At 42.5% G+C, this 15272-nt stretch overlaps 1 protein-coding gene across 1 annotated transcript in view; it reads right to left on the reverse strand.

Annotated features, from left to right (window-relative positions):
• The window catches only part of myom2b (myomesin 2b), a 74636-nt gene that overhangs the window by 54134 nt on the left and 5230 nt on the right, over nucleotides 1-15272 (reverse strand). Inside the window, exons 7-15 of the mRNA XM_081351161.1 lie at nucleotides 14449-14499; nucleotides 14190-14354; nucleotides 13245-13406; nucleotides 12919-13060; nucleotides 8542-8741; nucleotides 8414-8467; nucleotides 7547-7674; nucleotides 6567-6750; nucleotides 6125-6299 (exon numbers count right to left, since the gene is read on the reverse strand). Of these exons, the coding sequence (XP_081207287.1) occupies nucleotides 6125-6299; nucleotides 6567-6750; nucleotides 7547-7674; nucleotides 8414-8467; nucleotides 8542-8741; nucleotides 12919-13060; nucleotides 13245-13406; nucleotides 14190-14354; nucleotides 14449-14499 (1261 nt within the window). The remainder of the gene's footprint in view (nucleotides 1-6124; nucleotides 6300-6566; nucleotides 6751-7546; nucleotides 7675-8413; nucleotides 8468-8541; nucleotides 8742-12918; nucleotides 13061-13244; nucleotides 13407-14189; nucleotides 14355-14448; nucleotides 14500-15272) is intronic.

Raw genomic sequence — 15272 nt, forward strand, 5'->3', positions numbered from 1 at the left:
ATAAGAGACCACTGCAAAATTAGCAGTTTCTCTGGATTTACTATTTATATTTATGTATATGTCTTCCAAATTTCAATTAAAAACAACTGGTCAAAATAACAAAACAGATGTCATGTTTTCGAATAACGCAAAGAACACAAGTCTATATTCATTTTTAAACAACACAATCATAGACAGAGGGTGAACCAACTCCAGAGTAAGGATAGATGCGCTTCCTCCTTAAAAACACAATAGAATGTAATGAAATAGTTTAAAGGTGAACTGCTTGAATTTTTGTGCCAGGAGTGGCATAAACTCACCAAACAGGAATGTGACTTACTGGTAGAGAGCATGCCAAGACAGGGAGGACGGAGACGTTACGTCGGATGACGACAAATGGGGTTTCGCTTAGAAAGCCTCTCACCTTTGAGTATACAAAACGAGCCAATGACAAGAAAATGCCATGGGTCTGCGGAATTTGCATAGCGTAAGTCCGCCCCACGTCGTGGGTATATAAGGAAGTACGCTGGCAACATGCAGATGTTTCTTCGCTGAGGAGCTGAGACTGAACTCCGACTTGGAAAACACATATGACCCAGAGGGGCTGCATATGGAGTATCACTGGGGAGTCCAGCCGTAGGTGGAATATTTCAACCCCAGGAGTGGCAAGGTGGCTTGCCGAGGGAAAGACACATGCTCAAGGAGGCTTACAGTGGAAATACACATGTGGGGGTCGCCCAGAGGGGGAACCATGCACATGGAGGCACCTAGCCAAGCGCGAAAGCTGCCGGTGGCATAACTCTGGCGTTGACGTCGACAGTGCTGGAGGAGACTCAGGGCTTATTAGGCTCACCTGAGGAAATATCGTACGTATCCCATCCGTGGAGAGGAATGGCGAGCAATCGAAGACACCTGAGCAGAATCTAGTACCGGCAAGTTGAAGCGTGAGAAGAAACTGGCTCCACTCGGAGATTATAGAATCTCGCGAATGTGTTAGGTGTCGGCCAGCCTGCAGCTCTACAAATGTCTGTTAGCGAGGCACCATGCGCTACAGGCGCGCAGATGGCACAGGGGACGGGGGGGACATGACCCCCCCAGATTCATAGTGACCCGATCCGTCCCCCGCCCTCACTATCCCTACGAAACGCGACAAAAATCGGTAAAACAGGGGATTAATCACTGTTTTCGCAATACATTATGTGTATACACTATAGCCTACATAAACGTGTTTTTGCAAAACGGATTTAAATCCGATCTTCAATTCCCGCGCTTGGTCCCGCGTCTGTGACTTACTTTCACTTTGATTTGCGATAGTTTGCTTGATGAATATGTTCAGCTTCTCGTCTGCGGCGATGCTGTTCCAGTAGCGTCGCCATATCTGGCTATAACATTACATATAGCCTATAACACGCTCTCACACGTTTATTTTTTTAGCATTTTTGGGAGGAGTAAAATTTACATATATGGTTTCAACAACCAGATGCATTTACACTTGTTCAGTTTCGTCTGGGATGCGGACCAGACCTCCTCCTGAAGTGGTTTGAGCGATCGGATTCAAATCTGTCTCGAATGCGTTTCGGAGGGCATTTACACCTGGTCTTTTCACGATCGGATAGCTATCCCATCACAGAAAACGCATGAAGTGGCCAGGTGTAAACAGCCCCTATTTCTGAGCTGAACCGGTGATTTTCTGAACTGAAAAAAATTTACTGTATAAATGTCATATAAAGGCGATGAAGAGACAAAAAACAATCACCTCGTTTTTTCAAAAACCAAACAATTAGTATTATTATTATTTGCACATAGGTTCTTTGCTTTTTTGTTCATAATGATAGACTTTGTATGCTGAGATAAGCAAATGTTTAAAAAAAACATACTTTGCTAAAGACATGAAGTTTTGGTGGGTGATTGGCATACTAGTCAAATAACAGTCTGATCATGCATTGCTAGTGGTGATCAGGTAGGCTTTTGTTTACCTTTGGTCATTGGGTTTTATCCATGATTTCAAATAACAATCCCCCAATGGCTTTTTAATGCAAATCATTAGCCCAAATTATGCAAAGTTACTACTTGAGCACTAGTTAAAGCCCAAATTACGAAAATAACGAATTGAGTTTAAATCATTTGCTGACAGCTTGGTCCCCCCCAGTTAAAAAATTCTATCTGCACCCCTGATGCGCTAGAGTCCAAGAGGATGCCATTCTCCGAGTGGAGTGGGCCGTCAAACCAAGGGGGCATGGTCGACCTTGCTGCTGGTATGCCAAAGCAATGGCGTCCACTATCCAGTGAGACAACCTTTGCTTGGAGAGAGCCTTTCCCTTCAGCTTCCCACCATAACAGACAAAGAGCTGGTCTGAGGTCCTGAAACACTGCATTCTGTCTACGTAAGCACGGAGGGCGCGTACTGGACAGAGCAGTGCCAAGGCTGGGTCTGCCTCCTCTAAGGGCAGCGCTTGCAGGTTCACCACCTGGTCTCGAAAGGGTGTGGTGGGAACCTTGGGCACATATCCAGGCCGGGGTCTCAGGATCACGTGAGAGTTAGCCGGCCCGAATTCCAGGCACGCTTCGTCAACCGAAAAAATGCCAGCAGGTCCCCTACCCTCTTGATGGAGGCCAATACAAACAGGAGTGCTGGCAGTTAAAACCACTGAGAGGTCCCAAGAGGGTACAAGGGGAGGACGAGGAGGATTCAGTCTCCTCGCTCCCCTCAGGAACCTGATGATCAGGTCGTGCTTTCCCAGAGACTTACCATCAACTGCGTTGTGATGTGCGGCAATGGCGGCAACATACACTTTCAGGGTGGAGGGAGACAGCCTTCGCTCCAACGCTTCTTGCAGGAAGGAAAGCACGACACTGATCGGGCATTTCGTGGGTTCTTGATGTTTAGAAGAACACCAGTTGACGAAGAGGTTCCACTTCAGCGCATAGGCATTTCTCGTGGACGATGCTCTAGCGGAAGTGATGGTAGCCACCACCGCTGGTGGTAGGGTACTCAACCTGCCTCGTCCCGTCCAGGAGCCACACGTGGAAGTTCCGAGATTGGGATGAGGGTGCCATAGGGTGCTCCGTCCCTGAGAAAGCAGGTCCTTCCTCAGAGGGATTGGCCAGGGAGGTGCTGTCGCGAGGAGTACTAGTTCTGGGAACCAGGTCCGGTTGTGCCAATACGGGGCAACCAAAATGACCTGCTCCTCGTCCTCCCTGATCTTGCGCGATGTCTGCGCAAGAAGGCTCACTGGGGAAACGCATACTTGTGTAGGCCCCGCGGCCAGATGTACACCAGTGCGTCCGTGCAAAGCGTGCCCTCGGTCAGGGAATAAAACAGGTCGCAATGGGACAAGTCGTGGGAGGCAAACAGATCTACCTGTGCGTCCCCGGACTGATCCCAAATCAGCTGAACCGTCTGGGGATGGAATCTCCATTCTCCAGGGAGAGGCCGAAGCCGAGACAGCTCGTCGGCCACAAGGTTCAGGTCTCCCGGGACATAAATGGCTCGAAGCGACCTCAGATGCTTCAGACTCCATATGAGGAGGTGGTGAGCGAGTTGCGACATACGGCGGGAACGTAGACCACCTTGATGGATGATGTACGCTACTGTCGCTGTATTTTCTGATCGGACTAGTATGTGCTGACCCCTGAGCAACGCACGGAAGCGATGCAGGGCAAGACGTACTGCCAGCAACTCGAGGCAATTGACATGCCAAAGGCACTGGGGTCCTGTCCAGGAGCCTGCGGCAGCATGTTCATTGCACATGGCGCCCCAGCCCGTGGAGGAGGCATCTGTTGATACAACAACATGCCGGGCACTCCGGCCCGTAGAAAACTGAGGTTCGTCCACTGGATGAAGGTCTGACGGCAGGCCGGAGTCACTGGGACTTGGAGCGTGCCATGATGGCATGCCCACCTCTGGACTCGATCGCGAAGCCAAAGCTGAAGCAGTCAGTCTCATATGAAGCAATCCGAGCGGCGTTACTGCGGCTGCGGATGCCATATGCCCCAGGAGCCTCTTAAATAGTTTCAGTGGAACCGCACTCTTGCCCTCGAATTGACGAAGGCAAGTCAGCTCAGACTGCGCGACCAAGTCGATCTCCATACCGAGAAAAGAGATCCTCTGCACGGGGCAGAGTTTGCTCTTCTCCTAGTTGACCCGAAGGCCCAGACGAGCTAGGTGCCGGAGCACTAGGTCCCTGTGTTCGCAAACCTGGTCTCGAGAGTGAGCTAGGATCAGACAGTCATTGAGATAGTTCAGGATGCGAACCCCGTGTTCCCGGAGGGGAACAAGGGCTGCCTCGACGACTTTCGTGAAGACGCGAGGAGACAGGGCTAGCCCGAATGGGAAAACCGCGTCCTGGTATGCCCGCCCCTCGAAAGCAATCCGAAGAAACGGTCTGTGTCGAGGTAAAATGGAGACATGGAAGTAGGCGTCCTTCAGGTCGATCGCTGCAAACCAATCCTGCGGCCGCACACACTGGAGGATGCGTTTGGCCGTGAGCATCTTGAACGGCAGCCTGTGAAGGGAGCGGTTCAAGATGCGCAGATCGAGGATTGGCCGTAACCCACCGGATTCTTTAGGTAGAATGAATCAGGGGCTGTAGAAGCCGGACTACATTTCGGCTGGAGGGACAGGCTCGATCGCACCCTTTGCCAGTAGGGTGGCGACCTCCGCTCTCATGACAGGGGCATTGCCACCGACCATAGTGAAGCGGACTCCCCTGAAGCGGGGAGGAGACCACGCGAACTGAATCTCGTAGCCGAGCCTGATGGTTCTCGCGACCCAGCAGGACAGCCTGGGTAGCTCTAGCCAGGCTCCCAGAACTGTACCAGCAGGGTCATGCGAACCACAGACGTACCCTCGGTGGTGCAGCGAGGTGGAATGACTGGCCCAGGCGTGGGTGGCATAGCGGCCCGGTGCGGGGGCACGGTCATTAGCCGTGTCTTGCCAGAGGAGGCCAGGGAAGGACCAGCGTTCCACCGGGGCGTGCTCTGGCAGGGGTCTGGAGACAGAGGGGTACAAGAGAGGAGACTAAGGAGACCACACGGACGGATGACCGTTGGTGCAGAAGGCCTCAGTCTGCCTGTCTCTCTCTTGAAACCAACACGGAAGTGAATTAAACGGCAAAAACATAACTACTTGTAACACAAATATATACATATTGAAAGGTCTGCTGCTGGAGACTTCCTATTAGCTGCTGTATTTTAATATTTAATGAGGTTAGTCTATACAAGGCTTGGCTGCTCTTTTGGGATGTTTTTAATTGTCACTCATAAATATAATCATGTTTAAAGTTCTATTTTGTGTAATATATGGATTAATTAATTAAATATGTATGTAAATATTATTTAAAAAAAAATGTTATAGGATAATATTTAAAGTTACCGTCATAGAGATTAATGTTCCTGTGAGCTAAATGCCGCTGAATAGTAAATGTTGCATTTTAAATATTTGAATGGCTCAATGTTTTTTCTCTCAATAGTTAGTTTGCTGAATGACCATATAAGGGAAACATGAGGCAAGTTATTAAAACCAATGGCTTTCCTAGTTCATCAAGTGTTTGACCAGTATATGCTTTATTTTTCATGCTTTGTGATTGGCTGAGGTAATGTTACTGAGGTTTCTCACTTAGGGTTCCACTTTATTTTGATAGTCCACTTTAGACATTCTACTAACTACAAGTAACTTTGCAACTACATGTCAACTAACTCTCATTAGAGTATAGGAGGAGTGTCGTAGACTGTCAGTAGACTGTTAGGTTATGGTTAAGGTGTTAGGGTTCGGATTAGTAGAATAAGTTGACTTGTAGTTGCCAAGTTACTTATAGTCAGTAGAATGTCTGTCGGGGAACCATCAAAATAAAGTGTTAGCAGATATTAAGCAGACAGTCTACTAATAATCTAATGACAGTTACAGTAGTTGACATGTAGTTGCAAAGTTACTTATAGTTAGTAGAATGTCTAAAGTGGACAATCGAAATAAAGTGTTATCCTAATTTAATTTATTTGAATATTTTCTTTAATATTTTGTTTTATTTTATTTACGTTCATTAAATGTTAAACATTTTTCAAGAGTTTTTCTGACCTGAGTTTCAGACCCTTTTGTCTCTATTCATGGAATTTGCCTCAAATAATTTCACCTTGACTGAGCACATACCTAGTATGCTTATGGGGCTTGTGATTGGCTGAGGTCCAGTCCTTAGATCCTTTCACGCAAGAATCAATGTAATATCCAATCAGGTTATTGGGATCCTTTGGAGGTGCCCACTGAATTAGAACAGAGGTGTCTGTCTCCCTGGTTGCAACAACTTGTCCAGGAGCTGAGGGCACACCTGAATGAACACAGAGCTTCATTTCAGGGGTGACTTCACCAACCAGCCAAATCAATCCCTTAATGACCTATCATGCATGAATTAGTTCCACAACAGAAAGGCAGATAAAAGTTCATTACTGCCTTAAAACCAACATCAAAGTCAAACTTGACCAAACTTCAAAGATCTATATTCCATTTCATATGCAACAGTTTCAACATTTTAATATCTTTACTAAATGCATCAGTGGGGTGGTGACCTTTGACATGGTGGATTTAGAGCATTTACCCTTCAGTTGAAGTGTTGTTATGGTATCGGTAGGCTCGGAAGCATCGCTGATGCCGTACATATTAGCAGATAGCACACGGAAGAGATAGTCCTTTCCCTCGGACAGGTCGAAGACGGCATAGCGAGGTGATCTGATGGGTACTTTAGTGTTCACTCTCTGCCACGATCCTGCTCCGACTTGAAGCTGTATGAGACCACAGCCATTAAAAACACTCGATTACACAAATATGTATTGTAAAATGAGATGGCAAAATGACTGCTGTGCTCCTTACTGTGAAAGGCTTTTTTAAATCGCAAATACTCCTAGACAGTAATGAGATTAAATAGAGCAATAGAGCAAATGATTGACAATGGATTTGCCACAATATCAAAGTCTACAATCACAAGTCAGAGTTACCAATATGAACTCAACATTTCTCATTGAGTAATTTTTGTAGATCTGTGTGTTATGTGTTATGGTAAGCACACACGAAGATACAAGTGAAGAGTCTTTATTTTAAACCAACAAACACAGGAACTAAATAAACGCAAGAAATAAACGCAAGCCACTTAAATGATAAACGAGAGCCGACACTGAACCGAACATTACAGGGAGTATAAATACCAGACGAACATAATGACAGACAGGAGCAAATCAAACATAACCATCGGAACAAATTAAGACATAATCAGTAACCAAGAAAAACTAAACTAAACAGAGCCGGGAAACAGGACCTAAAGGAATATCACAATAATAGTCCATGACAGTGACACTCTGCTCTTAGTATATTGACTCATTTATTTGTTGTTTTTATTTTTTGAAGGAAGAAAATCTGAAACAACTGAGAACTGTGATAACTGAGAACTCCATATTCTTATTTTAGATGTTAGATGTTTCTTAATTGATTAAAGGTGATGTAAGAAGAAAACCAACCAAACAGCTGAATTAAAGTTTTTGACTATTCGGCTGGGTTAATGTCTGGAAGTGAGCTGAAACTAACCTTCTCAATGTAATACCACATGGGGGCTTTGCTATGGTAGACTGGAGGGACCCAACTGAGCACAACATATGTTCGGTCCGTCTCTGAAGTGCAGACTTTAGAGGGAGGTCCTGGAGCTTTTCCCTCAGCTGCAGGCAAACCACATCAAACAGAATTACTGTTCTACCCTGAACACATAGACACACACAATACACACACACACACACACACACACACTAGGAAATATCCCACCATTTTCACTAGCTTTAAAAGCAACTTTAATATTATGGACTGATATAAATATCATCTTTGCTGCTGCTGCTCCTGCTGACACTGTTATCTGTACACACATACACTTATATATGCACATGGGTGACACTGGTTGATGTGTTCATTTCAACTTGAAAAAGAACCACAGATGTTTGTACGTTCCCTTCCTGATGGAATTCTCGTCAAAAACTAATCAGTATCTCTCCGAAGAGAACCAATTGTGGGCTGGATAATTATTGCTAATTTTGAAAGCGAAAACCATGAAAAGAATAATGGGGAAAAGCACAAAGTGACAGCTGTTGTCATCTATTACAGATTACATATGCAAAGGTAGAGTCACTGAGTGAACAAACGGAATGATATCAGTTCAGCCACACAATATTTAAGGATGCAGTATGGATGTCATTTTTGAGCACTTGAAGGGCACTGAGGTACAGGGACATTTTCGTAGTTGGGTCGTTCCAAATGAAAGAATTAACTATTATTGAAATATTATTGAAATTTCCATGATCGTTCCATTATTTTAATCGATTACATTTCCATGACTTTAATAGACATACAAATCACACTTTTAAATTTTCCAAAATTTTCAGTAAATAAACCAGGATTATACAGTACCTTCAAGGTCATCATAGTAAGTCACAACGTCAAGTCTCCCACCAAGTTTTGTGGCTGTTGAAACAAACACCAGTACATAAGGAGCATTATTAACACAAAATCGACCAAATGAAGACGTTTTTGCTTACTATGAAGTCTCTCAAACTCTGTGGGGTCCAGAGCGGCAATGGGCTCAGATACTCTGGAGGGTCTGCCAATGCCACGCGAGTTGACAGCACGCACACGAAAGTAATAAGAGTGTCCCTCAAACAGACCCTGCACGGGATATTTGCATATCTTAATAGGGGAGTCGTTACACTGCACCCAGTTCTCTGTTCCAACTTCACATCTGCCCAACAAAAGTGAAAGGAAAAACATGAAAAACAACAAATATGGACAGTAAACAAGATGTTCCTATCATTACTTCCACATTACTCTGAAAGACTGAAAATTACAACCCACTTTTACATTCTGAGGAGATGATTTGAGCTAAAGAGCATTCATACATAATTGCTGATCCATGCATCACTTAGTCTGATTACCGTCCGACAAGAGTAAATTTCAGTTTGATACTAGTGCAGTTAAAAGTGACAGGGAACAAACTAATCACAGGCTGTACTAGCATATGCAAAGTAACCTATGTTCCAGGAAAAAAAAATGTGTTTGTATAAGCAACTTTGAAGAGGGGACTTTGTTTTGTATTACAGAGAACCTGCAATTAAGCTACTTCAATTCAATATAACACTTAAAGCACACTTTAAAATGTACGAATGTCTTTGTCTCAGACAACAGAATATCAAAACAAGGTAAATTTATTTTACAGAAACCACAAGCACACTACCAGTGCTTCTCAACTAGGACCCACATCCCAGAAAGGTCTCCCTTGTGACACTGTCACATATGCCACGTTTCAACCGCTCTATATATTATAATGATATTATGTAAATTAGAGTTTAAATATGTTTACATGTTGTCTTAGTCATTTTAGTCAATTTATGTGTGTAATACTTGAAATGATTATGGGTCTGCCTGTCATGTGAGTGATCACATGACAGGAAATAGTAAGTAAACTGCATAAAGGAAGCAGCATGGCAAACAATTAGAGGTCACTAACAAATGCGCTGATGATCACTGAACCCGGACTGAGGAGTTGTATTCTTACCTTTCCAGTTACAAGCATTTTGACTATCACTTGGATTGTATTTACACTGTTGGACATTTGCATTAGGACTATCAACACACTGGGGTTTATGGGGGGAATGGGCGGCACCATCTTGGAAAATCTTGGGAAATCCTAACCCTGCCCACCTTCTGGCTAATCCATATATGGGTAAAGGACGCGAGTCCGGTTATTCTGCAAATGGAACAGCGCGCGTCACTCAGCTCGCTCTGCTACTTCGGTTATCTCTGTATGTATATTTTAGGCAACAGTAAAACGAAATATGTTATAAAACACCACACTAACTCTTTTCATTTTCATTTAAAGAAATCTTAAACATTATAGCCACACAAATGTGGTTCAGGCAACGTGTATTGATTATATTCACTGCATATAACGTTAGCCTATTTATAACAAAACGAAATATAAAACACAACCCTGCCTCTTTTCGTTTAAATATAATATAAAAATATTAAACATTTTAATATGGTCCAGGCAATATGTGCATTTGTACTAAACAACAGATGTTGCAGTAAACAACATTACAGATCATCTTCGTTGTATTAAAATTTAAAATGACAAAACTCAACCCAGTCTCTTTTTGTTAAATTTCAGTTTTATCAATATTAGCCATTATAAAAGTATAAGTAAAAGGTACAAGAAGCTATACAAATAAAGCAAACAATTCAGTCAAACATACAAAGTCAGCGCTCTAGTCTAACCATACAACGGTAAAGTTAAATAGCTTATTAAGTTATGAAAATTCACTTAGCCCTCAGCCAAAACGATTGGCCAGGGAACAAATGATAGATTCACGAGACCAAAAATCGCCCGTTAGATATACACAAGACGAATTATATCTCATGTTTAACCACTACAGAGACGCCAGAGATTTTAAAGACATAAAAGACAAGAAAGATTTTAATAACAAAATAAAACAAATACAAAACGAAAGTAAAAGACAGCAGCCCCTCACGGACGACTGCTGTCTTTTACTTTCGTTTTGTATTTGTTTTATTTTGTTATTAAAATCTTTGAATGTTCGCTGGTTCCCGCCTCCTTCTTACCGTAACATCTGAACTGCGTTACAGTTATCAGCTGTCAATCAAGCTGTCAATCAAAGTTAATCACGCCCTTATTTGTCATACATTTTATATCTAAATACGATATAAATTAACGAGTTAGAAAAAAATTCACCCCCCTCACAGTTGTCAGGCACTCGGAACCTATCGAAAAATACAATAAAAGTCCATGGGACCAACCTGTAAAAACATGAATTTATGCTGTGAAAACTGACATTTTAACATGGGGTCATTTGCTCCCTTTTGGGACCTGCCCTAGCGCATTTTTCGCACTTCCGGGTAGGCTTCATTTTTCAGATTAGAATGTTGCCGCTTGGACACTATACTGTCAAAGAGCACCGTCCTTCGGATGAGACGTAAAACCGAGGTCCTGACTCTCTGTGGTCATTAAAAATCCCAGGATGTCCTTCGAAAAAGAGTAGGGGCATAACCACGGCATCCTGGCCAAATTTGCCCCTTGGCCTCTGTCCATCATGGCCTCCTAATCATCCCCATATACTGATTGGCTTCATCACTGTCTCCTCTCCACCAGTAAGCTGGTGTGTGGTGTGCATTCTGGCGCAATATGGCTGTATAAATAAATACCATTAAATAGTGTATGGCAACACTATACAAATGTAACAAATTAATTATTAACCGGTCTATGGCAGCCCTGGTGGCTACGGAGAGGCATTTATTGTTAAATTGATCTGATATAAAAGAAAAGGACGTCCTTTTTGCTGGACGCCCTGCTTTCCCCTCCTGGTCTCTTCATTGATGCAGTCGTCAAGAGGTTTTAGGAGGCAAAAAAAGAGGTGGCAGCATTCCAGAGATTCTACCCTCGCCGGACTCCGGTCCCAGCTGTCTACTAGCTCCTTACATCGGCAACAGCAAAAACAGAGTGTTGCTTCGAGCTCCCCCTCAAAAAGAATGGGGCTCTGGATGGTTCTCTAAGCCGATGTCTTTGTGGGGCGGTCGGAACTGAGGACCGGCTTCGGCTAAGAGGCCCTGATGCCAGATGGGTCAGGCCCCATCCAGGGAGAAGTGGTCTATACCAGTGTGCACTCTCCTTGGTGCCTTTAGGGAGACAATATGCCAGTTAATTTTTTCAGTGTCCACCTAGTGACATTGCAGCTCTGGGAAGCTCCCTGCTTTGAGGAGGGAACTGGAGAAGTATGTTTGCTTATTCCCTGCCGGTCAACCGCTTCAGGGCACCGTACATATAACTCGAAATGCACTCGCTTTGGCTCTGTGTTCTCAGGAAATTAATCTGCCACCTCTGGTGTTTCGGGGCGCAGTGGTTTCCAGCGAGTTAACCCTCTCATTTCTGAGGTGTTTTCTGGGCCCTGGAGGTGTTTTGATATACCCTGATTTTGTACTTATTTCTGTAATAACATTTCCATGGCTAAAGTCTGATTACACTGTATTCAGCACAAACTCTGCTACAGTAATATGTGAGCAGCATGTATGTAAAAGTTTGTAGTTTTGAGAAAATGACGCAGAGGAATGATGAAGTTTGATGCTTTGTTTTGAGGTGATGGGGCGTTTACAGGCATGGCTCATGCATGGATGATTAGCGTGGGTGTGGTCACATTATGGATAATGAGCAGACGCTTGAGAAACCGTACCTCTCATTGGTACCTCTCAAAGAAACAAAGAACCTGACTCAAACCTTTGAAAAAAAAAAACATTCTGGGGGTTTAAATAAAAATATTGGTACATTTGAGGGAAACAGAAGGGTTAAGCTGGACAGTGACTTTTTTTTATAGAGCTGCTGTACAGCCAAAACAATATTTGTTACATTAATTTCCTATTATCACTGTTAAGCTGCTTTGAAACAATCTGCATTGTATAAAGCGCTATATAAATGAAGGTGACTTGACTAGACTTGGACTCCACACCGGGTTCTCAAGTGCTGATGTCCTAAGCATGTGCTCGCCATGATTCACACTAGGACAGGCACTTGTCAGTATGGCGTAGTGGGTATTAATGTTCCCATAGCATTATCCTCAGACGCAGCGTAGAGTTGCCTTGAAAGGGAACGTCTGGGTTACGTTACCTTCTCAGGGAACCAGGTTTGCAGTCATAACCGAGATGTTTTGCAGTGACTAAGCTAGTGTTTAGTGGATCCATGTTGTGTTGATTAAAAATCATTGAAAAACTGGCTCAAAAATTAGCCGAGAGCAACAACATTCAGACATTTTAAAGCGTCCAAATACTTTTTTGAGGACACTGTAAAAAGATAATTTAAATAAATGTATTCAATAAAACAACTCCCAGACAGACACCTTAGTCAGCGCAGTCACCTGTCAACAAAGAATCCAATGATGGGTCCTTCAGTGGTGGTGTTAGGAGGTTTCCAGGACACAATGACATAATCTCTATTAGCGTCATGGATCTTGATGTCCATTGGGGCTCCGGGAGCTTGAGGAACTGGAGGTGGACCATCTGTCAAGGCAAAACATGAGGACTCCTACACATCAATGATGCACTAAGGGAATTACTCTGAGACAGATGTATGTTCTATATGAGATTGTCAGAGATGAATTATGCTAATCTGGACCTTTAAAGGCCATCAAAAGAATCACATAAGATTTTCCATCAAGCCTGGGAAAAGTTCATAACTCTTTACCATCAACGTAGACGTAAGCCCTGTGGACCGCATCCCCTCCCTTTGTCACCATGCGGAGGGTGTAAAGACCCTCATCATCCTTAGCGAGTTGAGTAAGCGTGAGCTTGGCAACACCTCCCCCAGACTCCATTTTCACCCACTTCGACTCTTTCAGGAGATGCTCTGGAGGGCCAAAAAAACACCATTGGGTATCAGAGGAGAGAAAATGAAACTATTACTTTTGTAGAATATAATGAGATTGGAGTGAAATGAGTCATAAACTACAACTAGACATACAAAGCTATTTCTTTAGTACATGACTCAACTGCAAAACAAATACCTACAAAACAACTTGAAAATTAATATCTGACCGGGGTGAATGACACAACAATGAATCAGTTGCAGTTGTCATTAGGACAGTTAAATGGCTATAAAAATTTCAGCAAAAAATACAAAAAGTTTTAGTATTATCCAGCCTTTCACCAAAATATATATTTCATTATTTATGCATTTGAAGAAGTAACAGTATCTAGAATAAAAAAAAAATAAAAAACTAATTTTCCTCACTATCATTAACTATCGTTAAAAAACTATCATTAAAAGCAAGAATTTATATTCATCAGTATAACAATAAATAGCAGTAATTACTTAAACACATTTATTTTAAAAGCAATGTCAACAACTGCGCCAAAAATGTATGCTCTCACATTCCTCTGTTGCTTAGGTCCAAAAAGTTACATCATATGATAAATCATATCAATGAGCGAAGTGTGTAATTTCTGTGCCACTAGCAGCACAAAAAACGGACTTAAAAGACTGGCTCAACCAACTGGCACGTGTTTGTCAGTCAGTAAATAATAGGAGATTAAAAACAGTCATTATGTTTGCAGTGCACAAAAATGACATGCTATGGATTATTCTTAACAGTAAGAATAACTGGTGTGACTTTTGGTGGCCACTTCCTACCATCTCGGTACCACAGCGCCTCAGGTTGCAGGTTAGCAAGGTTGGGGTTAATGGTCATCTTGCAGGTCAATGTGGCCTTTTCGCCTTCTTTTCCAAAGGTCACGCCAAACGTTTCAGTGAAGGTGATGTTAATCTTTGTGTACTTGATTTCAGGTAAAATGGCATCTGAGAAACAACAAAACAGTTCCTTTCTTTCATGACCTGTTTTTAAATCATCCCAGTTATTCACTCTTTATTGAGAGGAGGCTTTCCCACTTACACTGGTAAGGCATCCAGGAATAAGGACTGGACTTCTCTTCCTCCTTGCACCCTATAAAGCAGACACAACCAGAAGTAAAGGTAACACTTCAGAATACTGTTCCTTCATTAATGAATAACTACACAGGAACAAATGTGTAACGCACCATTAACATTCTAGTAACTATTATTAACTAACAAGAAACTGATTAATGAATTAGTAAGTAATAGTCTCAGTCGAATGTGGTAGTTCACTATTAGCTAATCAGTATTTCATACCTCACTGAAGACTACTAAGATCTACTATTAACAGGTTCATAATTAATATTAATAATGCATAATGTATAATATAAGGTAATGGTAACCAGTAATGAATCAAATGTTACTACAGCCTTCTAAAGAAACTACTAATTGGTTTTTGTAAGGTTTTGGATAGTAATTACTCAACTGTAACTACATCTTTCTACAGGAACTACTAATTATTTGGATCAGTATTCTAAAGTGAAGATCATGGGAACACATCGGTAGGAATTACTATTCAAAGTCTTATAAAAATCTCAAAAGCTTACAATGACTTCAGTCAATATTAGGTAGTTATCATGTTTTTCGCTTTAAAATACTGATCCAAATAATTAGTAGTTTATTAAGAAGGATGTAGTAACACTTGAGTCATTACTAGTGGGTTACCATTACCTTTTATTATAAATGATGCATTATTCATGTTAATTATGAACCTGTATGTAGTAGTTCACTCTGAGGTACGAAAAAAAATAGTTACTGATAAGCTAATAGTGAACAACCACATTCGACTGAGCGCTTTTACTTACTAATTCGTTAATCAGAGTT

This window comes from Scardinius erythrophthalmus (assembly GCF_964197995.2).
Source record: "Scardinius erythrophthalmus genome assembly, chromosome: 21".
Taxonomy (NCBI): domain Eukaryota; kingdom Metazoa; phylum Chordata; class Actinopteri; order Cypriniformes; family Leuciscidae; genus Scardinius; species Scardinius erythrophthalmus.